Here is a 27230-nt window from a genome sequence, read left to right on the forward strand (position 1 = left end):
CTCAATGCTAAAAAGTAGTATGCACGTGCAAGAAGCGGCTTAGTACATTTTTGGGACATGGTCTAGCATGCATATCTGTTCTAACACATACTACAAAATAATTATGAACCCACAGTATAGACTATATACAGTAGTCCGATATTAGAGTAGCGCTCGGGCATCTTTACTTACACATGCCGCGTGCAGAGGCCTGTAGATCAGTTCATGCAGCGTGGAGCTCACGCTAATCTCGCGCAATGGCACATTCAAACACTTCCGCAGCACGAGCTCTAGAGAGAGGAAGTGACGGAGGCCTCTTGTTTCACTCAAAGATTGCGAACGTTTTCTTTTCTTTCTTTTCATTAATGAAGAAAGCACCAATACAAGCAAGAGCACTTATACATGCAAACATTTAAATAATATTGATACAAAATAAACACGTCACGTAAAACAGTAATTAAGCAAAATTACATTTGATATAAAAAGATCATGCATAGAAACAGGACAGTGTTCGTATTGCTTTCATGTTTGTACTTTTCGTCTCCAGGTATGTTTTGACCTCAGTCTTCATTTTTTATCGTTTTTATCAATTGAACCGTACTTTAACAAATGTTTTGCCTTTTCATGGTAACAAGAAAGTATAAAAACAGGATGAGGACATAATTCGAATTGTACAGAAAGACCTTAAATTGTTATATATATATATATATATATATATATTAAATCGGTGTCTGTTTTTAGGTTGGCTTCGTGGCTGAATGCACTTTTAAACGGAGTTGCGCATGTGCGCATGCGTCATTTCCTCCGACGATTCCTGATTCTACTGAAGTTACCTATGTTGACTTTAAAGGACTTAAATGCTCCAGAACTCCGCTTAGTTTGGCACTTTATTTATTTACTTATTTATTTATTTTAACATATTATATTGCTCACTAAAGCAGGTCCCATAACTTGACAGATGTGCTTAATGCATGAAGAGCCAAGCTAACTCTATAAAAATGGGCAGAATTTGGTGTGAGCACCTGCACACCTCTGTACTGCTGACATTAGTATTGTTGACATCTGTACTCTTTGTCCTGGTGCATGAAAACCAGGACGTTTTATATGCCTTTTCACCATCAGAGAAAAGCTGGCGTATTCTAAATATGTCATACAGGACTGTACAATCCCAAAAGGATTTTGGCAATATTCTTAAGACTAAAGCTAACCGTGATCAGTGTGGTGTAGCTGTGAAGAGCCGCATTGACTGTGGCCGTGATAGATCTTTGAGTCAAGCTGAATGTTTGGACAGAAGATGCTGCTATGTGCCCCAACCACAGTCTGGATCCAGAGGACCACCGTGGTGCTTCTACCCAGTCCGTTACCCAGGCTACAACATGGGGCCCCTGTTACCCACCGAAAGGGGCCAAAGGGCCACCCTGACCCGTTCCAAACCCTCTTACTTGCCCTGGGACATCTCCACACTACAACTAGATGTAATGGCCGAATCTTCAGGTCGTCTGCACATCACTGTGAGCGAATCTTTCAGTTTTTACAAATAGTAATGGTACAGTAGCCATATTTAGTGCTGGAATGTACAGTACTGTGCAAAAGTCTTAGGCACATAAGATGTTTCACAAAAGCATTTGTCTTAAGATGGTTATTTATATCTTCAGCTTTAGTGTGTCAATAGGAAATATAAATGTTAGACTCCCAAACATTACTTTTGCAAATATAAAAGATTAGAATAGAAGAACAGGGAGCCCTGCAAGAGATGGCATTGCCCCCACAAAGCCCCCCACTGAACATCGTGTCAGTCTGGGATTACATATAGAGACAGAAGCAATTGAGACAACCTAAACAGAACTGTGGTGAAATCTCCAAGAAGCTTGGAACATCCTATCTGCCAACAACCACGACAAACTGTGTCCAGGTGTACCTAGGAGAATTGGGGCTGTTTTAAAGGCAAAGGTGGTCACATCAAATATTGATTTAGCTTTTTTATGTTTACTGGACTTTGTATGACATTAAGTGATAAATGAATGTCATTATTTTTGAAGACATCCTCACTATGCAACATTTTTCACAAGTGCCTAAAATTTTGCATAGTACTGTATATATATATATATATATATATCTTATTCAGGGATAGAAACTAGTATGGGAACTAGTAGATTGATTTATTTTTTGTCTTATTGAATAATTTTTTATCTTATTTATCTTCATGGCATTTTGCGACTGGTCCAGTCCCATTTAGTTTATCTAGTCTTATTTTATCTGACTTAACTTCAATAATTGTACTTTAATACAGCTGAAGGATCCATTATCTTCTCGATATGAGGTCCCCTTCGTGACCTCCTATTCCAGGGGCCACAGCGACAAACAGGAACCCCTCTATGATGTGGAGTTTCAGCCAGATCCTTTTGGGTTTATTGTACGTCGCAAATCCAATGGCTGTGTTCTGTGAGTGTGATTTTATTTGTTTATTTTTTGTAAATTAGGGCACAACTGCCCTGCCTTGTGTTATTACTATTTGCATAAAATGGATCGTTCCAACCCTGAATGCTGATTGGTCAATACAACATTCCAGCCTTGCTAAAATACAACCCCAATTCCGAAAAAGTTGGGACAGTTCAGAAAATGCTAATAAAAACAAAAAGGAGTGATATGTAAATTCTACTCACCCTGTGCTATATTGAACGCAATACAAAAATACATTATTTGATGTTTTACCTTGTGAATTTCATTGTTTTATATATACACATATTTCAAATCAGATGATTGCAACACTCTCCAAAAAAGGTTGAGACAGGGGCAATTTAGGACTAATAACAATCTTACGAGTTGAAATAACAAGGCGATGTGAAACAGGAGAGGTTTTATTGTATAAAAGGGGCCTCCAAGAAATGCTCAGTGCTTCAAGAGCAAGACTTGCCAATTTACCAGCAGATGTGCCAGCAAATAATCCAGCATTTTGAGAACAATGTTCCTTAAAGACAAATTAGAAGGATTTTGGGCATTTCACCCTCTACAGTACACAATATAGTTAAAAGATTCAAGGAATCCGGTCAATTCTCAATGTGTAACGGGTAAGGCCGAAAACCACTTCTGAATGTGCGTGATCTCCGATACCTCAGACGTCACGGTCTTAAAAACTGTCATGCATCTGTTATGGAAATCATAAAATGGGCTTGAGTATACTTCGATAAACCTTTGTCAGTCAACATCATTCGTCACTGCATCCACAGATGTTTTACTGGTTAAGGTTTTACTGTGTAAAGGAGAAGTCATACATCAACACTGTCCAGAAGCGCCGACGACTTCTCTGGGCTCGGTCTCATCTGAGATGGAAAGTAGAACACTGGAATCGTGTTTTGTGGTTCGACGAGTCCACATTTAAAATAGTATGGTGATGTTACACACTTGTAAACACTCGACTGTCTGAACTTTTTTGGAGCATGTTGCAATCATGGGATTTGAAAAGATTGTATATAATAAAAAATTATAATAACATTCACAAAGTAAAACATCAAATAATAGCACTTTTAATATAGTACAGGGTGAATAGAATTTACAAATCTCTCTTTTTGTTTTTATTAGCATTTTCCATACTGTTCCAACTCCTAACTTTTTCGGAATTGGGGTTGTACATGAAGTAGTAACATACTATAGTATATACTGTGTATACTAGTATCACTGCACAGCACTGTTTACATGTCAGGGATCTTGTAGCTGAGGGATGGTGCTTAATTTCATGACGTTTTACTGAAATTTGGTTCCTTTATATACAGTGGTGTGAAAAAGTGTTTGCCCCCTTCCTGATTTCTTATTTTTTTGCATGTTTGTCACACTTAAATGTTTCAGATCATCAAACAAGTTTAAATATTAGTCAAAGATAACACAAGTAAACACAAAATGCAGTTTTTACATGAAAGTTGTTATTATTAAGGGAAAACAAAATCCAAACCTACATGGCCCTGTGTGAAAAAGTGTTTGCCCCACCTGTTAAAACATAACTTAACTGTGGTTTATCACACCTGAGTTCAATTTCTCTAGCCACACCCAGGCCTGATTACTGCCACACCTGTTCTCAATCAAGAAATCACTTAAATAGGACTTGCCTGACAAAGTGAAGTAGACCAAAAGATCTTCAAAAGCTAGACATCATGCTGAGATCCAAAGAAATTCAGGAACAAATGAGAAAGAAAGTAATTGAGATCTATCAGTCTGGAAAAGGTTATAAAGCCATTTCTAAAGCTTTGGGACTCCAGAGAACCACAGTGAGAGCCATTATCCACAAATGGCGAAAACATGGAACAGTGGTGAACCTTCCCAGGAGTGGCCGGCCGACCAAAATTACCCCAAGAGCGCAGCGACGACTCATCCAAGAGGTCACAAAAGACCCCACAACAACATCCAAAGAACTGCAGGCCTCACTTGCCTCAGTTAAGGTCAGTGTTCATGACTCCACCATAAGAAAGAGACTGGGCAAAAATGGCCTGCATGGCAGAGTTCCAAGACGAAAACCACTGCTGAGCAAAAAGAACATTAAGGCTCGTCTCATTTTTGCCAGAAAACATCTTGATGATCCCCAAGACTTTTGGGAAAATACTCTGTGGACTGACGAGACAAAAGTTGAACTTTTTGGAAGGTGTGTGTCCCATTACATCTGGCGTAAAAGTAACACCGCATTTCAGAAAAAGAACATCATACCAACAGTAAAATATGGTGGTGGTAGTGTGATGGTCTGGGGCTGTTTTGCTGCTTCAGGACCTGGAAGACTTGCTGTGATAAATGGAACCATGAATTCTGCTGTCTACCAAAAAATCCTGAAGGAGAATGTCCGGCCATCTGTTCGTGACCTCAAGCTGAAGCAAACTTGGGTTCTGCAGCAGGACAATGATCCAAAACACACCAGCAAGTCCACCTCTGAATGGCTGAAGAAAAACAAAATGAAGACTTTGGAGTGGCCTAGTCAAAGTCCTGACCTGAATCCTATTGAGATGCTGTGGCATGACCTTAAAACGGCAGTTCATGCTCGAAAACCCTCCAGTGTGGCTGAATTACAACAATTCTGCAAAGATGAGTGGGCCAAAATTCCTCCACAGCGCTGTAAAAGACTCATTGCAAGTTATCACAAACGCTTGATTGCAGTTGTTGCTGCTAAGGGTGGCCCAACCAGTTATTAGGTTTAGGGGGCAATCACTTTTTCACACAGGGCCATGTAGGTTTGGATTTTGTTTTCCCTTAATAATAACAACCTTCATTTAAAAACTGCATTTTGTGTTATCTTTGACTAATATTTAAACTTGTTTGATGATCTGAAACATTTAAGTGTGACAAACATGCAAAAAAATAAGAAATCAGGAAGGGGGCAAACACTTTTTCACACCACTGTATTTATCCAGAAATATATATTTTTTTAAAGCAATATATATTGTGAATACTGTCATGGTTCTACTATGCATTCTGCCTTACAGTTCTGTTGAAAAAAAAAAAAGCTTTAACCAGCCTAAGGGGTTTTGATGGTCTTAGATGGTTTTAGAGGGGTTTTGAGCACTTATCAGGTGGTCAGTCTGGGAGACCAGCTTAGCCTGGTTGGCTGACAGGTTTACCAGCTAAGACCAGCAAACCACCTAAGGCTGGTTTAAGCTGTTTTTCTTAGCAGAGAACACCATGTAGATTCACAGTATAGCACTGCCTCTTACCTACCTTTTTGCTTAGATAACAATTTTAATATTGTTATCTAATAATAATTAGAGAACAATAAAATCTAATAAAAATATAACAATAATAATTTTATTGGCTTTTTAGTACACTGTACAAATGCATTGTGTTTGTTTCCTAGTCTCAATACCACAATAGGACCCCTCCTGTTTGCAGATCAGTATCTACAGATTTCGACTTCTCTAGCTTCCTCTATGATATCTGGACTAGGTGAACATTACACCCCCATCACACTGGACTTGAACTGGACCTCTGTTTCATTATGGAACAGAGACATGGCACCACATGTAAGAGAAGCACCACATACTGTATCACATTCTTAAAGGGATAGTTCACCTGGAATTCGCATTTTTGAATGAACTGTCCCTTTAACATCCTCCTTGCTATGATTAATGTTTTATGTGACTGATTGTAGAGAAGTGCCAATCTGTATGGCTCCCACCCCTTCTTCTTGGTCCAAGAAGGTAATGGAAAGGCACATGGGGTCTTCCTTCTCAACAGCAATGCAATGGGTAAACTATCACATAATTTGGGTGTAATGGGTATAATATCACAAGATCTCTATAATTAAAAGGTTCTTTACCTTTGGCAAACGTAGAGGTGGCTTTGCAGCCCGCTCCAGCATTAACATGGGTGACCATTGGAGGAATTCTGGACTTCTACATCTTCTTAGGCCCAAGCCCACAGAGCGTGGTTCAACAGTACCATGAGGTTATAGGTAGAGAGCTAACATTGGACATTCTACAAATGGACATTTTTATCCAGAGTGAAACTTATTTTGTGTCTTATTATTTGAGGTTACCCCATGATGCCACCCTACTGGTCACTGGGCTTCCACCTCTGTCGATGGGGTTATACTTCCACCAACATCACAAGAACAGTGGTACAGCTCATGCGCCAATCCAAGTTCCCTCTAGTATGTAAAGAAAATAAATAATGGCTGTGTTTGGAATGGAATACTAGTATACTCCACAGTATATACTTTGTACTTCCTATTATAAACGTTTCAAACAGTTGTAGGCTACATTGTTGTCACATGACCTCCATCCATGGAGTGTCATTCATTTTCATCTTGGAAATAAATACTGTTATTTTGCATTTTTAATCCAAATCTTTTGGCAGTCCAATCAAACCTAATTGAAGCTGAGTGCATTGCATTGTGTAGACTGCACATTTTGGTTAATGTAGTAAGTCATTCTGGCATTCCAGATTGCACAGCATACATACTGCATAGTTTGAGTTGTATGGTAGTATGCCATTCCAAACATATAGTTCTTTCAGGCTTTTCGACTCTAGCATGATGCTGTGTTTTAGAGCCTTTCCAAAATAATGTTAAATTCGCATTTTTAGGACGTACAATGGAATGATCTTGATTATGCAGACCAAAGAAGAGTCTTTACGTTTGATCCGCACCGGTTTGGAGATTTGCCCCAAATGGTTCAAGAGTTCCATCAGCTGGGCATGAAGTATGTACTCATACTGGTAAGTTGCTGATTTTGTGTCAAACACAGGCTGAGTTATACAGTGCTTGCTTTCTGTTTCTAAATCCATTCATTGCTCAATGTATTTCATATAGTAGATAGATGCAGGGTTGAATAGCATGTAGTCAGTGCTGGGTAGATTACTTCTGATTTGTAATCTGATACTGATTACAAATTGCATGACAAAAATTGTTGTGTGTAACCTCCGTAATCTCTTGGATTACATTTTTGAGGTAATCTAATTAGTTTCCTTTTGGATTACTTGCAGATTACTTCTGTTCTGACCTGTAATTCTTGTTTGTTTGATGTCATATGCATTTGAGTAGGATAAGCTTGTACCATTTTGACATAATGGTACCTATTTTCGTGAGTGTGCTAATTCTAAGTGCAATTTTTGTGCCAGCACAAAGCACAAGTGGTCATGGATGGGAGTGTTTGCGCTATCTATGAGTTTATGCGTGCAAACTGTGAGTGTATTGTATGTAAATGAAGTGGCGCAAAGCTCAATTTGCTATTGTCCTGAGACATTTCAGAACCACGTCAGTTTTCAGTGCAAAGTCTACATTCAGTGCCTACATTTGCAGTTTGGAGATTCCACCAGCAGGTGGGAATAATGTTCATGTCCAAACTCTGAAAATATTGTGGAACATCAAATTATGTTGCTGACAATCAGTTGTAGCCATTTTATGAAACAAAAATGTCTGAGATTTGTGTTAAAATATCTATAGGTCATGTTTTTTTTTTTTTTGAATTATTATTGTTTATATTTATATTTTCAATTTTATTTATAATGTATTTTATATTGGTATTTTTCCACCTGTTGTCATAGAGTGATTTTTAAACCACTGCAAAAGAGGCCAGTGGAAGAAGTTGGAGAGGGTAAAATGTTTGGATTTGGTATGATTTTTGACAACTTCATAATTTTGGTTATATTTTTGTTTCATTTGAAGTGTAATTTGAATTTAGAAATATTTTTTGTTGAAATTGTAAAATTTTCAATAAATTATTTTTTTAAATCAACCGGTAGAAGTGAAGTGTGTGCCGATACAATCACTGTTAATACTAGCCATGATCTGCATTTCAGTAGATGAAAATTATTAATAATACTTTCATTCAGGGGCCTAGGTTGCTCAGCGAGTAAAGACGCTAACTACAACCCCTGGAGTCGCAAGTTCGAATGTGCTGTCTCTGTTTACATCGCTGGTGCTTGACAGGGAACGGACGATATAATACAGGATGCAGACGGTGCAGATGCACTGACTTTGCTCTTATGACTTAAAGCATAGTGCTAGCGCTCTTAAAATAGGGCCCAATGTTGCTTAAATGCTTTAAAGAAAACGTATTTAATGGATCAAAATATGAGATTTGATATGATTTTGTGGGTGTGTGTTTGACTCACTCCTTGTCTAATTCTTAGTGTAATAAAAAAGGCATTTAAAACCTTCTTACTCCAGCAATTTAGCATTACAAACAGTGTGTGTTTTTTTTTTTTTTTTTTTTTTTTTTTTTTTTCCTAACCACTTAAGCGCAAACCACGCCCCGCAGTTCCTAACCCTCAGGAACATTTTCATTGGTCATCTCAATCACAGTGCTGATTGGCCACACAATGCTATGCCAAGTGTGATAACTTTTTGTTACTATTAATAAATACACACACACACGAAAACAACAGAAAAGAGGAGCTTAACATTGAGAAACTTACACTTATGTATTGAAAAAAACGTATGACTTCATAAGTGACTTCAAGCAATATGACCTCATAAAATGCTGTCTTTTCAGAATTGCCTAGAATTCAGAACACAGACTTAATATGTTGAAGATGAAAAAAAAAAAAAAAAATCATATTGAATTCAAAAACCAACAAGTGATTCTGAAAATAAAATGTTATTGAAAACTACCGGCAGGCGTATCTTAATGTTTGTTGACATCTCATCTATTCACAATCTTTCTGAAGTCTGAAATATTCACAGGTGACTGCAAGATTTTATTTATTTTTTCTTCCCTTTTTCTCCCCAATTTGGAATGCCCAATTCCCAATGCGCTCTAAGTCCTCATGGTGGTGTAGTGACTCGCCTCAATCCGGGAGGCGGAGGACGAATCTCAGTTGCCTCCGCGTCTGAGACCGTCAGTCCGCGCATCTTATCACGTGGCTTGTTGAGCACATTACCGTGGAGACAAAGTGTGTGTGGAGGCTTCACGCTATTCTCCGCGGCATCCACGCACCATGTGCCCCACCGAGAGCGAGACCCACATTATAGCGACCACGAGGAGGTTACCCCATGTGACTCTACCCTCCCTAGCAATTTGGTTGCTTAGGAGACCTGGCTGGAGTCACTCAGCATGCCTTGGATTCGAACTCGCGACTCCAGGGGTGGTAGAGGTGACTGCATGATTGAGATGACCAATAAAAACATTCCTGAGGGTTTAGTCACGACTGTGGGGCGTTTTTTGCGCTTAAGTGGTTTGGGGGGAAAAAAATCATGAGTATCATTTTTATTTTATTTTATGAAGAGTATTTAAAAAGAAGAAGAATTAGAGGGATCAATACATTATGAACAATTATACTTTATTCTACTTTAGTATACTTCTGATTCAAATGTAATTATGTAATCCATAAAAATGAGTATTTTAATATTGTTGTTTAATCTAATTAAATGTACTTGAATTTTGTAATCTGATTACATAATCCATACTACATGTAATCCATTACTACCCAGTACTGCATGTGGTCATGTACTGTATTAGGATCCAGGCATCAGCAGTTCAAGTCCTCCTGGTTCATACAAACCCTTTGATGATGGTCTGAAGAGTGGAGTGTTCATCAACAACTCTAGTGGACAGATCCTTATTGGGAAGGTTAGTGTTTTTCCACACATAATTCCATAGAACAGTTATTGTCTATAAAGGTTAAACAGGATCAAGTTATGTATTTTCTACTTGTTTCAACAAATTAGTAGTAGTATTGTAGTCTAGATAAGATATACAGTTGGATACAAGCTCAAATGGCAAGGCTGTGGATCCTTATATCCAACCAGGTATGGCCAGGTCCAACAGCATTCCCAGATTTTACCAATCCTACAACAAAGGACTGGTGGATGGACTGTATCAGAAGCTTTCACTACAAGGTACCAGTGGATGGACTTTGGATAGTAAGTACTTGTAGATTATTTTTCCCACCCTCACTTTAATCATTTACTCACCCTCATGCCATCTCAGATGTCACTTTCTTCTGCTGAACACAAATTAAGATTTTTAAAAGAATATTTCAGCTCTGTAGGTCCATACAATGCAAGTGAACGGGTGCCAAAATTTTGATGCTCCAAAAAGCATAAAGGCAGCATAAAAGTAATCCATATAACTCCAGTGGTTAAATCCATGTCTTCAGAAGTGATATGATAGGTGTGGTGAGAAACAGATCAATATTTAAGTCCTTTTTTGCTAGAAATTCTTCTCCCTGCCCAGTAGGGGATGATATGCATGAAGAATGTAAATCACAAAAAAACACAAGAAGAAGAATGTGAAAGTTAAAGTGGAGATTGAATGAGCAGGGAGGTGAATTTATAGTAAAAAAAAGGTCTTAAATTTTGATCTGTTTCTCACCTACATGTATCAGATTGCTTCTAAAGGCATTGATTTAACCACTGGAGTTGTATGGATTACTTTTATGCTGCCTTAAGTTATTTTTTAGAGCTTCAACATTTTGGCACCCATTCACTTATATTGTATGGACCTACAGAGCTGAGAAATTCTTCTAAAAATCAACATTTGAGTTCAGCAGATGAAAGAAAGTCATATACATCTGGGATGGCATGAGGGTGAGTAAACTAACCTTTTAAGCTCAATCGACAGCATTTGTGGCATAGTGTTGATTGTTCAGTAGTATGAAAAAATATCTTGCACCTTAGTCAAAAATTGTATGATGTGATTGCAAATGCTTCAATTAAAAAGAAATGTGGAAAAAAATATGCAACTCACTTTTATTTATCCACAAAAAGAGGGACTGTCAGCCAAGATATCCAATGTTGTTCTTTTGTTTTTCCATCAGTACAAAAATGTGCAATTAAAGTGCTCCATGCATATTAAAAGATACAAACATTTCTGTCCCACAGGACCTTCTTCAGTGTTTGTCTTACTCCATCTATATACAATGAACACACTTATGTACTTCAGTTATCCAACACACGTGATCAATTAGTCTAATACAAACACATAGCGATCATATGATACAGAAGCATATATCACGTGTCGGCACAGCCACCATCATCTGGAGAACAAAAACAAAATTGAGTTATAGAAAACATGACAGATTCAGTTTTGTTTAATCTGTTTAAAAACCGTATCCAATCAGAAAATCTACTTACACTGGGTTTGTAACAATTTTTGTTCAATAATTGTAATTCGACGCATGGGATGTACCATATCAATTCCACAAAATAACAGCTGATCTACTGAATAACGTAGCTCTACAAATAGTGTTGATTACCACAAAAATTCATTTTGACTTGTCCCTAATTTTCTGTAAAAAAAGAGAAAATCTGGGTTACTGTGAGGCACTTACAATGGAAGTCAATGGGGCCAATCCGTAAACTTTAAAATACTCTACTTTGAAAGTATAGCCTCAAGATGTAAATTTTATGTGTTAACATGATTTTAGTGTGATAAAATCACTTACTAACCTTTTTTGTGTAAAGTTATATCCAATTTTACAACTTCATTGCCATGTTATTGTAATGCCATAAACCGAAGAATTAATACAAGTGCTTTTATCAAATTATAAGCTTCACATTTCTGCCTTTAAGCCCTCCAAAAATTGGCCCCCATTCACACTTCCATTGTAACTTAAGTGACTCACTGTTACCACAGTTTTTGTTCTCTTTAAAGAAAAGAAGGAATGAGTCGAAAATATATTTTGTGGTAGTGAACATAATGCCACAAATGCTGTCAACTGAGCTGAACTTGTATTGAACCTGGAGTATTTTTTTAAGCAGCTGCAACTGTAACTTTAAGACTTCTATATGTAGACATCCTCTGTCATGATTGTCTAAACTCTGCATTGGATCATGAACATAAGTGTATGTCTACATACAGCAGTATTTAAATGTCTAGCAGGAAAATGATGTTTTTTATGATATGTTCAATTTAAACTAATACCCACTGTATGATGTCTTAGTTATTTGAATTGTCTGTGCTTTTTCCAACTAATCCACTTAGCTTCTTTTACACTTTGTTCACAGGACATGAATGAACCATCTAATTTTGTCCAGGGCTCTGTGGAAGGATGTCCTGATACTAAATTGGAGAAACCACCATATACCCCAGGTTAACTCTCTTGTAAACATTCCTAAAGGACCATTCACACTGACTGTTATTTGTGGCGACAAAGCGACTGGAAGTCATTAATTTCAATGAAAAGTGGCGATCTGTCTGGTTTTGTAGGTGTGATTGGAGGCCAGTTAAACTCAGGAACTCTGTGTATGTCCGCTCAGCAGTATCTGTCCAATCACTACAATCTGCACAATCTCTATGGGTTCACCGAGGCCATCGCGACTCACAGGTCAGGTTGTTAAATACTCCTTCAGTTCATTCTAACTGTAATAACATGATATGACCAAATATATAAAGTTTATTGGTAATAAATCAGATCCATAAGTCTGGCTCTTTGACATGATTAAACTGGGTTTTTTTTATCACCATTCTTTCCATTACTGTGTATTTTAGTGCGTTATTGAAAGTGAAGCGTACTCGACCATTTGTCCTGTCCCGGTCGTCTTTCCCCGGACTAGGCCATTTCTCTGCACACTGGACAGGAGATGTGCAGAGTAACTGGGAGCAACTGCGGTTTTCAATACCTGGTGAGAAAAGACACTAATACATATCAATACCCAATAATGCCAATAAAAACAAAGGTCATTTAAATATAGAAATCTTAAATTTATAGTAGCCAAAACAGCCTGTTTAAAGGGATAGTTCATCCAAAAATGAAACATTCTCTCATCATTTACTTACCCTCCTGCCATCGTGGATGTGTATGACTTCTCTCATCTGCAAAACACCAAAAAAGATTTTTAGAAGAATATTTCAGCTCTGTAGGTCCATACAATGCAAGTGAATGGTGTCCAGAAATTTTGAAGCTCAAAAGATCATACAAAGGCAGGATAAAAGTAATCTATATGCCTCCAGTGGTTAAATCTATATCTTCAGAAGTGATATAATAGCTTTGGGTGAGAAATAGATCAATATTTAAATCCTTTTTACCATAAATCTCCACTTTCACTTTCACATTCTGCTTTTTTTTTTTTTTTTTTTTTTTTTGACGATTCGCATTATTCGTGCATATCACCACCTACTGGTCAGAGGTGGAGAAATCTATGACTTCAGAAGCCATATTATAGTTCCGGGTGAGAAATAGATTCATATTTAAGTCCTTTTTTTTTTTTTTTACTATAAATCTCCACTTTCACATTCACATTCTTCTTCTTTTGTTTTTGGTGACTCACATTCTCTGTGCATACAGTACACCTACTGGGCAGGGAGGAGAATTGATAGTAAAAAAAGGTCTTAAATATTGATCCTTTTCTCACCCACACTGATCATATCGCTTCTGAAGTCATAGGTTTAACCGCTGGAGTCATATGAATTACTTTTATGCTGCCTTTATGTGCTTTTTTGGAGCTTCAAAGTTCTGGCCACCATTCACTTGCATTGTATGGACCTACAGATTTGAAATATTCTTCTAAAAATCTACGTTTGTGTTCAGCAGAAGAAAGTCATACACATCTGGGATGACATGAGGGTGAGTAAATGATGAATTTTCATTTATGCTTGACTTATTCCTTTAATTCTAAGGATCAGAGGATGGAAAATGGTCATGAAAGCCTATTTTTGGTACAAGAAATATTGACTAACATTATAAGTGGATAAAATGCTACAAAAGAGTGGAATATAAGTTTTCTTTAAAAGCAAGTCTTATTCAAAAATATTATTTGCATACTGTATATCATTATCTTCATGTTTCTGTTGATTGTTTCAGAATAATACTCTTAAAACAGTTTTAGTATTGTAATTGTAGTTAGTTAAGTGCTGTGTTTGTGTGTCTGTATCAGGTGTGCTACTGTTCGGACTCTATGGCATTCCGTTAGTGGGAGCTGACGTGTGTGGATTTGGTGGGGACACGACTGAAGAGCTGTGTGTGCGCTGGACACAACTTGGAGCCTTTTACCCCTTTATGAGAAATCATAACGACAAACCAAATGCTGTAAGATACACACTACTGGTCAAAAGTTTTCAAACACTTACTCATTTTTTTATTATAATTTTTTTTTTTCTCACATTTTAGAATAATATTAAAGTCATCACAACTATGGAATAATAGAAATGGAAATGGGAATTATGTTGTGACTAAAAATCCAAAATAAATCAAAACTGTGTTATATTTGAGCATCTTCAAAGTAGTCACCCTTTGCCTAGAATTTGCAGACATGTACTCTTGACATTTTCTCAACCAACTTCTTGAGGTATCACCCTGGGATGCTTTTTAAACAGTACTGAAGGAGTTCCCATCTATGTTGGGCACTTAGTGGCTGCTTTTCTTTATTATTTGGTCCAAGTCATCCATTTCAAAAACTTTTTTTTTGTTATTAAATTTTAGATTTATAATGAAATAAATTAATATGGTGGCACAATTATATTTTTGTCTACAAAACTAATTTCAAACATTTAAGCATACGCCATCAGATCAAAAGATTTTTGAGATCATGAGAAACATTTCAGTCAAGTGTTTCAAAACTTTTGACCGGTAGTGTACATCAACACTGTACTGTTAGCTAAAGGGACAAGTCGATTCCATTAAATTGCTCCACACTAAGAACACATAAGGACTGAAACACACTGTACTCTACCCAAGTATGTGTGCAAGTATGAACGCAGACACTATTAGCTACGCAAGCTCGATTTTCATTAGTTTTTGCACTGCGAAATATGTCAGAATGCAGTTCGTAACACAGCCCAAGAACATGACGTATCCTAAGTGTTACCTAAAATAATATAATGTGAACTTTATGTCTTTGTTGTATACATATATATATATATATATATGTGTATATGTTTGTGTAAATAAATATATATATATATATATATAATATTTAAACATATTTCATTTTCCCAGCCCCAAGAGCCATATGTATTCAGCAGACAAGCCCAAGACAGCATGAGGGCTGCTGTAATGCTGCGATACTCTCTCCTGCCTTTCCTCTACACGCAGTTCCACCATGCACACACCTCTGCCCACACTGTGGCTCGTCCCCTCTTCATTGAGTACACATGATCATTCCAAAAATAGTTGTATATTACTTTTTTGAACTCAGTGTTGGCCCATTTCTTAAGAATCTTCGTTTCTTTCAGATTCCCCACTGATCCAAATTGCCAGAGCATTGATAAGCAGTTTCTATGGGGGAGTTCAATACTTATCAGTCCTGTTTTGGAGCAAGGAGCGGTGGAGGTGATAGCCTATCTCCCTCCAGGGACTTGGTACAATCTGCACAATGTAATTCTTCCTCTTATACTGTATTCTACATACTGTACAGAACTAGTTCACCAAAAAAATTTACTCAGCAGCATAAAGGTTTGGAACGACATGAGGGTATGTTTTGTCATGAAACATAGAGACATTTTGAGGAATGTTTGAGCTGCACTTTCCTATTCGACAAAGATATACAGTACAGTGACTGTCAAGCTACAAGAAGGAAAAAAAGTACTATAAAAGTAGTCCAAACTCATGCACTATATTCATTGTGTTCTGAAGTCATACGATAACTTGGTGTGAGGAACGGGCACATTTGTAATCATTATTAATTGAAAATCTTCCCCTCTGCTGTAGCTCTCAAATCTTCCATATATTTAAAGGAACAGTTCACCCAAAAATGAAAATTGTCTCATCATTTACTTACCTTCAGGCCATCTCAGATGTGGATGACTTACTTTCTTCAGCAGAACACAAATGAAGATTTTTGGAAGAATATTTCTTGGAGCTTTGTAGCTCCAAAAATCACACAAAGGAAACATAAAAGTAATCCATATGCCTCCAGTGGTTAAATCTATATCTTCAATAGTGATATAATAGCTTTGTGTAAGAAATAGATAAATATTAAAGTCCTTTTTACCATAAATCTCCACTTTCACTTTCACATTCTGCTTTTTGTTTTTTTGGCGATTCCCATTATTTGTGCGTATCGCCACCTACTGTTCGGGGCTGGTCAGAGGTGGAGATTTATAGTACAGCCCCAATTTAAAAAAAAAAGTTGGAACAGTATGAAAAATGCTAATAAAAACAAAAATGAGTGATCTGTAAATTATATTCACCCTTTGCTATACAAAGCACTACAACTATACATTATATGATGTTTTACCATGTGAATTTTATTATTTGAAAAAAATGTACAGTAATTTCAAATCAGATGATTGCAACACACTCCCAAAAAGTTGAGACAGTCGAGTGTTTACCACTGTGAAACATCACCATTTTTTCTAATAATACTTAAGCATTTGGGCACTGAAGACACAAGTTTGTTAAGTTTAAAAAGTGGTATTTTCCCCCATTCATCCATTATATGCAGGTCTTTAGCTGCACAATTGTACGGGGTCTTCGTTGCCATCTAATGCGCTTCATAATGCGCCACACATTCTCAATTGGAGATGGTCAGGACTGCGGGCAGGCCAATCTAGCACCCACACTCTCTGCTTACACAGCCATGCACTTGAAATCCAGGCAGTGTGTGGTTTGAAATTGTCCTGCTGGAAAATGCAAGGATGTTCCTGAAAAAGACGATGCTGGATGGCAGTATATGTTGCTCCAAAATTTGTACATATCTGTCTGCATTCATGGTGTTCTCACAGATGTGCGAGTTACCCACGCTATGGACACTGACACACCCCTGGCCCATACAGACACTGGCTGTTGGACCTGACGCTAATAACAGCTTGGATGGTCCTTTTCCTTTTTGGCCCGGAGAACACAATGGCTATGTTTTTCAAAAAACTTTTTGAAATGTGGACTCATCAGACCAAAAAACATGGTTCCACTGTTCTACTTTCATCTAAGATGAGACCGAGACCAGAGAAGTCGGCAGCGCTTCTGGACAGTGTTGATGTATGGCTTCTCCTTTGTATAGTAAAGTCTGAACTTGCATCTGTGGATGCAGCGGCGAGTGGTGTTGACTAACAGAGGTTTACTAAAGTTATCCCAAGCCCATGTTCATGATATCCATTACAGATGAATTATGTTTTTTAAGACAGTGACATCTGAGGGATCAGAGATCACGCGCAGAAGTGGTTTTCATCTTGCCCTTTACACACCGAGATTTGACCAGATTCCTTGAATCTTTTAACTATATTGTGCACTGTAGAGGGTGAAATGCCCAAAATCCTTCCTATTAGTCTTTGGGGAACATTGTTCTCAAAGTGTTGGATTATTTGCTGAAGCATCTGTTGGCAAATTGACAAGCCTTGAACGATCCTTGCTCTTGAAGGACTAGGCTGTTTTTGAGGTTCCTTATACAGTATACAGTATTATGACACAATTGCCTCACCTGTTTAACATCTCCCGTTTGACATTGCCTTGTTATTTCAACTCTTCAAATAGTTATTAGTCTTAAATTGTCCCTGTCCCAACTTTTTTGGAGTGTGTTGCAATCATCTGATTTGAAATTACTGTACTGTTTCAAAAAACAATTAAATTCACAAGGAAAAACTTCATATAATGTGTAGTTGTGGTGCTTTCAATATAGCAAAGGGTGAATATAATTTACAAATCACTCCTTTTTGTTTTCATTAGCATTTTTCATACTGTCCCAACTTTTTTGGAATTGGGGTTGTAAAAAAGGACTTCAATATTGATCTGTTTCTCACACACAATTATCATGTCACTTCTGAAGATATGGATTAAACCACTGGAGTTTATGGATTACTTTTATGTTGCCTTTGTGTGATTTTTGAAGATTCAAAGTTCTGGTCACCATTCACTTGCATTGTTAGGACCTACAGAGCTGAAATATTCTTCTAAACATCTTTGTGTTCTGCAGAAGAAAGAAAGTCATACACATCTGGGATTGCATGAGGGTGAGTAAATTATGAGAGAATTTTTTAATTTTTGGGTAAAATATCCCTTTAACATTTCTGCATCACATTTGGTTACGAAAACTAATGGCATTTGGTGTCGTTTACATTAAATCTAGGGTGACTGTCCTGACGCACCAGGTTTGAATGTGCACATGTGCAAATGAGAATTGAGAGCTATTTTGAACATTCTTTAAAATTTTTCCATTTGTTTTCTGCTTAAGAAAGAAAGGGTTAGAAATTAAATGAGTAAATGGGTGAGTAAATGACAGAATTGTAATTTTTGGGTGAACTATCCCTTTAAATGCTCTTCATTTGAAATTGAAGTCTCTGTGTTTTCATATAGGGACAGGCATATCACAGTAATGGGCAATACATTCTGTTTCCTGCCCCACTGGACATCATTAACGTTCATGTGAGAGAGGGAAGCATCATTCCACAACAGGTGGCGTACAATGGAGAGATGGTTTTCATAGATTTTGAGCTGTGCTAGCATGCGATTCTTTGATATTTTTAATGTATTTCTCAGGTTCCTGCATTGACTACTACTGCTTCACGCAGAAACCCTTTTATCCTAATCGTGGCACTCTCTGTAGGGAGTTTGGCCAAAGGGGAGCTCTTCTGGGATGATGGAGAAAGTCTGGACACTTTTGAACGGGGAGATTACTCATACATTCACTTCTGGGCTGAAGAGGTAGAACTGTTTGTTCCTCTGTTCAGAAAGAGATGGTTTGTCTGACAAAGTCAAAGTTAACATGAAATCTAAGTTACAGTAAGATGGCGCCACGGATGTTGTTTTTGTTTGTTTGTCCTGTGTTTAGTATTTTATTTCTGATCAGTTTTCCCAGAGACGAGCTGCTGAATATTTGGCTGCATATGCCTGACAATCTTTTACCGGTTTTTGATTATTCTGATGTTCTGGTTGACATTTTAGTCGGAGGAGAAGCGGTGCTGTACAAGCGAGTTAAAAGACACAAATGTGGGAAGCGAGCCGGCGTGCTGGTCAAGCTCCGACAGAGCGGCTTTCGAGCCGAGCTGCCAAGCATCCATCTAGCCAATCTCCACTGTTTTCCTAACAAAACGGATGAATTACTTCTCCTCAACTGCAAAAATAAGGACTTTGCAAATTCTGCTGCATTGTGCTTCATGGAAACCTGGCTAAGTAAAGCCATTCCGGGCAATGCATTACATCTGCCGGGTGTACAGCTGTTCAGTGCGGATCGCACCGTGGAGTTAACGGGGAAAACGTGTGGTGGTGGAACATGTTTTTATGTCAATGAATGTTGGTGTACAGATGTAACAACGCTGAAGAAGATGTGCTGCCCTAATTTTGAGGCGCTCTTCATAAACTGTAAGCCTTTCTACTCTCCACGGGAGTTTTCCTCATGTATTCATGTGAGTGTTTATATTCCGCCACACGCGTGTGTGAATACAGCGTTGCAACAGCTGGCTGATCAGATCACAGACGCGGAGCAACAACACCCGGACTCACTTATTATTATTCTTGGAGATTTTAACAAGGCAAATCTCACACGTGAACTGCCCAAATACAGACAGCACATTACATGCCCCACCAGAGACAGAAATCACTTGATCACTGCTACACAACAATAAAGGATGCATATCGCTCTGTCCCACGTGCAGCTTTAGGACTTTCTGATCACTGTCTGGTTCATCATCTTCCGACCTACAGGCAGAAACTAAAATCAGCTAAACCTGTAGTAAAGACTGTAAAAAGATGCACCAATGAAGTAGAGCGGGAACTACAAGCCTGCTTTGACTGCTCTGATTGAAGTGTTTTTGAAGGTGCAGCCACAGACCTGGACAAGCTCATAGATACTGTATCATCATATATCCGTTTCTGTGAGGACATGTGCATTCCTGCTAGGACTTATTTAACATACAACAACGATAAACCATGATTTACAGCAAATATCTTGCAGCTTTGTCAGGCCAAAGAGAATGCTTACAGAAGTGGGGATAAAATCTTGTACAATCAGGCCAAATACAGACTGACAAAGGAGATTAGAATGGATAAAAAATCCAGTTTTCAGCTAATGACCCTGCATCAGTGTGGAGAGGCCTGAAAGACTTTACCTACTACTAGACACCATCCCCCAACACTGTAGGGAATCAACAACTGGCTGATGACCTGAATGTGTTTTACTGTAGATTTGAAAAGCCCAGTCACACAACTCACACCCGCTCCGACCTTCACAGCACACAAACATTTACACCTCCTGCCACCACCCTCCTCCCCTCACCTGCTACTCAACATGCACTTAAGATCTGTGAAGAGGATGTGTGCTGGGTCTTTCGGAAGCAGAAGACAAGAAAAGCGTAGGGCCCAGATGGTGTTTCACCCACTTGTCTAAAATCCTGTGCTAACCAGCTGGCCCCCATCTTCACACAGATCTTCAACATCACTGGAACAGTGTGAAGTTTCCTGCTGCTTCAAACACTCCACAATCATCCACGTACCAAAGAAACCCAAGATCAAAGGACTTAATGACTACAGACCTGTGGCTCTGACGTCTGTGGTCATGAAGTCATTTGAGAGACTGGTGTTGACCCACCTGAAGGACATCACTAAACCCTTTCTGGATCCCCTTCAATTTGCTTATAAAGCAAACAGGTCTGTGGATGATGCAGTCAATATGGGACATAGCTCTCTGTTCCTGACTCTACCTGTCAGTGGATCACCAGCTTTCTGACAGACAGGCAGCAGTTAATGAAAATGGGGAAATCACCTACAGCACATGTACAATCAGCACTGGTGCCCCCCATGGATGTGTGCTCTCCCCTCTACTCTTCTCCCAGTACACAAATGACTGCACTGCCAAGGACCCCACTGAAGTTCGCAGACGACACTACAGTCATCGGCCTCATCCAAGATGACGATGAGTCTGCATACAGAAGGGAGGTTGAACAGCTGGCTGTCTGGTGCAGTCAAAACAACCTGGAGCTGAACACGCTCAAAACAGTGGAGATGATAGTGGACTTTAGGAGGAACACCCCAACATTAAAACTGCTCACCATTCTGAAAAGCACTGTGGCAGCAGTGGAGTCATTCAGGTTCCTGGGCACTACCATCTCACTGGACCTGAAGCGGAAGACCCACATTGACTTCATTGTGAAAAAGGCCCAGCAGAGGTTGTACTTCCTTCACGAGCTGAGGAAGTTCAACCTGCCACAGGCGCTGCTGAAACAGTTCTACTCAGCAGTCATTGAGTCTGTCCTCTGCACTTCTGTAACTGTCTGGTTTGGTTCAGCTACCAAGTCAGACATCAGAAGACTTCAAAGGATAGTTTGGACTGCTGAGAGGATTATTGGCACTCCCCTACCAACCCTGCTAGAACTGTACACATCCAGAGTGATGAAAAGGGCTGATAAAATCACTCTTGACCCCTTTTACCCAGCACACTTCCTCTTCTAACTGTTGCCCTCTGGTCGGCACTACACTGAGAACCAGAACAGCCAGGCACAGGAACAGTTAAAACTTTGGTCAATACAACCATGTGCAATATTCAATCCATCCATTCCTACTTATATCCATATCTCATTTATATTCTTTAATATTTCCTACCTCTTCTTCAATACATTACATCACCTGCACATAACTGTATATCTATATATAAAATATTCTAACAACATTATTGCGCTATTGTATATTTCTCTTTCTTTATAAATGATATCTTATTTTTTTATGTAACTATATGTATATATGTTTAAATGTATATGTTTGTATGTATGAACAGTTAAAGTCAGAATTTTACATACACAGGTTGAAGTAATTAAAACTAATTTTTTAACCACTCTACAGATTTAATATTAGCAAACTATAGTTTTGGCAAGTCGTTTAGGACATCTACTTTGTGCATGACATGAGTAATTTTTCCAACAATTGTTTATAGACAGATTGTTTCACTTTTAATTGACTATATCGCAATTCCAGTGGGTCAGAAGTTTACATACACTAAGTTAACTGTGCCTTTAATAGCTTGGAAAATTCCAGAAAATTATGTCAAGCCTTTAGACAATTAGCCAATTAGCTGCTGATTGGAGGTGTACTGAATTGGAGGTGTTCCTGTGGATGCATATTAAGGCCTACATTCAAACTCAGTGCCTCTTTGCTTGTCATATTGGGAAAATCAAAAGAAATCAGCCAAGACCTCAGAAAATAAACTGTGGACCTCCACAAGTCTGGTTCATTCTTGGGAGCAATGTCCAAATGCCTGAAGGTACCACGTTCATCTGTACAAACAATAGTATGCAAGTATAAACACCATGGGACCACGCAGCCATCATAATGCTTAGGAAGATGATGCATTCTGTCTCCTAGAGAGGAACGTAGTTTTGTGCGAAAAGTGCAGATCAATCCCAGAACAACAGCAAAGAACCTTGTGAAGATGCTGGAGGAAACAGGCAGACAAATATCTATCTATATCCACAGTAAAACGAGTCCTATATCGACTTAACTTGAAAGGCTGCTCAGCAAGGAAGATGCCACTGCTCCAAAAATGCCATAAAAAAAAGCCAGACTACAGTTTGCAAGTGCACATGGGGACAAAGATCTTACTTTTTGGAGAAATGTCCTCTGGTCTGATGAAATAAATATTTAACTGTGTGGCCATAATGACCATCATTATGTTTGGAGGAAAAAGGGTGAGACTTGCAAGCTGAAAAACACCATCCCAACCGTAAAGCGTGGGGGTGGCAGTATCATGTTGTGGGGGTGCTTTGCTGCATGAGGGTGTGGTGCACTTCACAAAATAGATGGCATAATGAGTAAGGAAAATTATGTGGCTATATTGTAGCAGCATCTCAAGACATCAGCCAGGAAGTTAAAGCTTGGTCGCAATTGGGTCTTCCAAATGGACAATGACCCCAAGCATACCTCCAGAGTTGTGGCAGAATGGCTTAAGGACAACAAAGTCAAGGTATTGGAGTGGCCATCACAAAGCCCTGACCTCAATCAAATAGAAAATTTGTGTGCAGAACTGAAAAAGCGTGTGTGAGCAAGGAGGCCTACAAACCTGACTCAGTTACACCAGTTCTGTCTGGAGGAATGGGCCAAAATTCCAGCAACTTATTGTAAGAAGCTTGTGGAAGGCTACCCAAAACGTCTGACCCAAGTTAAACAATTTAAAGGCAATGCTACCAAATACTAACAAAGTATATATAAACTTTGACCCACTGGGAATGTGATGAAAGAAATAAAAGCTGAAATAAATAATTCTCTCTACTATTATTCTGACATTTCACATTCTTAAAATAAAGTAGTGATCCTAACTGACCTAAGAGAGGGAATGTTTTCTACTATTAAATGTTAGGAATTGTGAAAAACTGAGTTTAAATGTATTTGGCTTAAGGTGTATGTAAACTTCTGACTTAAACTGTATATACGTTGCATTCTTACACTGGAAGCTTTTGACACCATGACAAATTCCTTGTGTGTGTAAGCATACTTGGCAATAAAGCTAATTCTGATTCTGAAGTTGACTCTACTTGCTTTCTTAATGCATGTTCCCTTGTTGCATCCTTCAATTACTGATGGATAAAATAAGGTGTTTCATGTCTAATATCCTGTTTCATCCCTGTAAAATGAATTGCAAATGGTATTTTATATGGCATATTTTTTTTCCCCCCTTTTTAAGATTGTCTTATCCTGCGTTGGAGTAATCCGTTTCTTACTGATAAGTGAAGCAGACCCTGAGATTTGAAAACAGCTATTGTTCAGTTGTTGCTCTATGTACATTTTATGAAAGATGGTCAACCAGGAAATCAATAGAAACCCAACACTCAAATGCATTGTAGACGAATACTCAAAACCTTTGGTCAATTTGTCCATCAAGTTGAAATGATATCCATCATGAGTGTAATTTTTATGTTCCCCACTCTAGTCTCATTTGGTCGGCAAGCCAGTGAAATTAAATGGATCTCTCGATCATTTGGTCCTCGGGGAAGTGCGTGTTTTTGGGGTTCAGACACTTCCTACGGCTGTGTGGGCCAATGGAGAGAAGGTTCAAGAATTTTTATACAACTCAGACACCAAGGTAAGCACCCTGTGTCTCATCACTGTTGTAGTTTTTCACACATATGAATGGCTTTACATTAAAAAAACAAAACAACAAAAGCTGCTTTCAACCTACAATGTCTGGTTGGTCCTATATATATATATCAAAAAGGGCATTTTACATGTCTAGATACTGTAAAAAAAAAAAAAAAAAAAGCCAAAATGCAAGTTTCGGAGTAAAGATTTTTATTTCAAGGTGTACATATTAAAATACTTTCATAAAGTTGTGTGTGTGTGTGTGTGTGTGTGTGTGTGTACGTGTACGTGTGTGTGTGTGCACGCTCACACGCTGCAGGTTCTTACAGTGCCTGGTCTGGACTTACTCATGACAGCCATGTTCACAATACAGTGGAGTTGATGAGAAGGATGAAAGCTCTGTGTTTGTACTGCTGTGCAAATCTTCTGTGTAAATGCTTGTGCAATTGTTTATATTATTGTGTATGCAGTTATCATCAATAATGCACTGAAAGTTTTTAAACAATGTATGTTTTATTGAATTTAATATTTAATGTTGAATGCTTGATTTAGTGTTTAGAAATGTGAGTCAGTGATAAATTCATGAAACTATGCTTTGTTGTTGTTGTTTTTTTTTTTTGGTTGTTGTTGTTTTTTACTCAGTGACAAAATTAACATAAATAATGATGAAATACAAAGATAACGAAATAATAAACTATCTTTATAAAATAGCTTACAAATATTTTGATTTGAAAATGTTCTAAAGAGCATGTGTGCTTCAGTGCAATGAAAAAAATTCAAGATTTATGCATTTCAGTTTCAAAAATTTAATTGAGTTATCTTTAGCAAAATAAAATAAATAAATAAATAAATATTGAATGTTATTCATTTACTTTTATTAATAATTACACAATTCAAGTTGAAGGAATTTTGTTATGAATCTGAAATGTGTAAATCTTAAAAACATATTCTTTTTAAATGTGGAAGCAAGGAAATGTGACCTTTTGAATGAGTGAACTTGGCCAACACCACAAATTTGCTTACATTTGATAAGTGACCTAGAAAACGATTCCTTCCTCATTTTACACCATATTCTTTCTTTGTTTTAAAATGTTCTAAATCCCAAAACTTTGTTTATTTAAAGGTTTAAATGAAAAATAAATATGAGATTTTCAGTGTGGCCTCTCAGCCCATTGGACCCATCTGTATAGAATGTATATAGGGAATTGAAGACTGGATTGAATCAGCTTAAATAGTGATTCTGTTTATTTATTTGCAAAAAAAATCCACACTTTTTCATGTTTTGGTGCTTTTAGTTTCTTCCAATTGGTAAATTTCTGTTTTAAATTGTGCAAAATGTGCTTTTCCTTTTTGACCACTTTTAAATGATTGTGCATGCAAAATTGTAAACAAGAAACATTTAACCCCTTTGTATATGCTTTTAATAAGTTACACATCATTATTTAATTTATTTATTTATTTTTATTTTTTTTTATTGAAAATAATTAAAATGGTATAAACAAGAGTGAATATAGCAATTTTAAAAAACATTGTTATAAAACAAACATGTCAGGGGTATATGGGGGGAAAAATTACATGAAAGGGAAAAAACAAAAATGATATTAGGCCTAGAGAAAAATGAAAATTTTTAGAAAAATTACTTTGTTTCCAAATATGTTTTAATTTCAATTTTAAATTGTTCAAATACATGTATTTTTTCAGTCCATTTAACTTTATGTATATAATAACGAGGCACAATAATAATTAAATCACATATAAATACTACTAAAATACACTTTAACATTACATCACTTTCTTCAAAATTAACAACAATCTTGGCTTTTTTTATTTTTTTTTTTTATTTTATCTTTATTTTTTTTATTTTTTTTTTTATTTTTTTGGAAACAATTTTTCAAAAGACTTAGGACACTCCAAAATAAATGGTTAATTGTCTCAGGGGTATTTTGACATAAAACAGTTATCTTCTATACAAACTGTAAAACGCTGTACCACATGTGTCATTATTATAAACATGACCAATGTCTTTATCCTCCGTTCAAAGGAAGCGCAAGCGGCGGAATGTCTATGGAGTTAAATATGTGCCACAATTCAGCACGCACAAGATTTTATTTTGAGCACACAAAAATGTTCTGCGCTTGCAAGATTATATTTTGTACGCACGTGAACTCAGTTTTATAAACCAGTGTGTCTTCTTGCAAAGATGAATTCATTTTGAGCAAACAAAAATCAATTTTGCACTTGAATAAAGTTTCTTTGAATGTGAATTTGCACAGATTTCTGAAATTTATGTAACTCTACTGTTTTTTGCGTGTGCAAGATCTCACTCGCTCTCTCCTACTACCCACTCTGCCTGCACTCATAGCTTTGACCACTTGCTTGCTCAACAAGTTTACAGCATTATAATGTGCCAGAATTTCAGCCAATTAGAGATGAGGTGGTAAATTTTGATTGGCTGGCTAGATCACAACTAATCAAAACAGCTGGAAGAGGAGAAGGGGATAGTTTGTTTTCAAGAAAGGAAATGTGTAACACGCTATGACCACACGAAAGCAGATCTTTTGTTGACTTAAATGTTTTTATTTAACCTTAATGAAATACATTTGTTAGTCTGTACACTGCCAAAAGGTTTACTAGCAAGATAACTATCTGTCTAGCTCTCTTAGTGTGGTCTATATTAGTATTTGGTTATCTAGGTTACCAAGTTACACTTACATAGCTACTAGCTTGGCCATGTTGGCTACCACTTTTATCTGAAATTATATTAATATACAGTGCATCCGGAAAGTATTCACAGCGCTTCACTTTTTCCACATTTTGTTGTTACAGCCTTATTCCAAAATGGATTCAATTCATTATTTTCCTCAAAATTCTACAAACAATACTCCATAATGACAATGTGAAAG

The 27230-nt window shown here is 37.5% G+C and overlaps 1 protein-coding gene and 1 pseudogene across 3 annotated transcripts; one reads left to right on the forward strand and one right to left on the reverse strand.

Annotated features, from left to right (window-relative positions):
- LOC127450014 (transportin-2-like) overlaps positions 1-292 on the reverse strand; it is a 32159-nt pseudogene extending 31867 nt beyond the window's left edge.
- Positions 287-25966, forward strand: gaa (alpha glucosidase). 3 transcript variants are annotated; one of them, XM_051713706.1, is made up of 20 exons: positions 287-526; positions 721-1490; positions 2270-2421; positions 5807-5972; positions 6101-6197; positions 6284-6403; positions 6483-6601; positions 7036-7167; positions 9912-10022; positions 10202-10315; positions 12401-12485; positions 12603-12720; positions 12885-13018; positions 14270-14421; positions 15331-15479; positions 15567-15708; positions 18622-18720; positions 18805-18969; positions 24179-24331; positions 24647-25966. In XM_051713706.1, the coding sequence occupies exons 2-20, from the start codon at positions 951-953 to the stop codon at positions 24707-24709; spliced, it is 2811 nt and encodes a 936-aa protein (XP_051569666.1). In that variant the 5' UTR covers positions 287-526; positions 721-950; the 3' UTR covers positions 24710-25966. The 3 variants fall into 3 exon arrangements, with proteins under 3 accessions (XP_051569666.1, XP_051569667.1, XP_051569668.1); XM_051713707.1 differs by having other exon boundaries at positions 6483-6568; XM_051713708.1 differs by lacking the exons at positions 18622-18720; positions 18805-18969; positions 24179-24331; positions 24647-25966 and adding an exon at positions 18242-18590.
- The last annotated feature ends 1264 nt before the right edge of the window (positions 25967-27230 follow it).

This window comes from Myxocyprinus asiaticus, chromosome 13, assembly GCF_019703515.2.
Source record: "Myxocyprinus asiaticus isolate MX2 ecotype Aquarium Trade chromosome 13, UBuf_Myxa_2, whole genome shotgun sequence".
In the NCBI taxonomy this organism is placed as follows: domain Eukaryota; kingdom Metazoa; phylum Chordata; class Actinopteri; order Cypriniformes; family Catostomidae; genus Myxocyprinus; species Myxocyprinus asiaticus.

Bases quoted from the DNA above. Each gene is read 5' to 3' on its own strand.
- gaa (XM_051713706.1), top strand. From the start codon at position 951: ATGAAGAGCCAAGCTAACTCTATAAAAATGGGCAGAATTTGGTGTGAG. The intron at 7,168-9,911 runs GTAAGTTGCTGA...GTACTGTATTAG, and splicing joins TGAAGTATGTACTCATACTG to GATCCAGGCATCAGCAGTTC. The intron at 12,486-12,602 runs GTTAACTCTCTT...CTGGTTTTGTAG, and splicing joins GAAACCACCATATACCCCAG to GTGTGATTGGAGGCCAGTTA.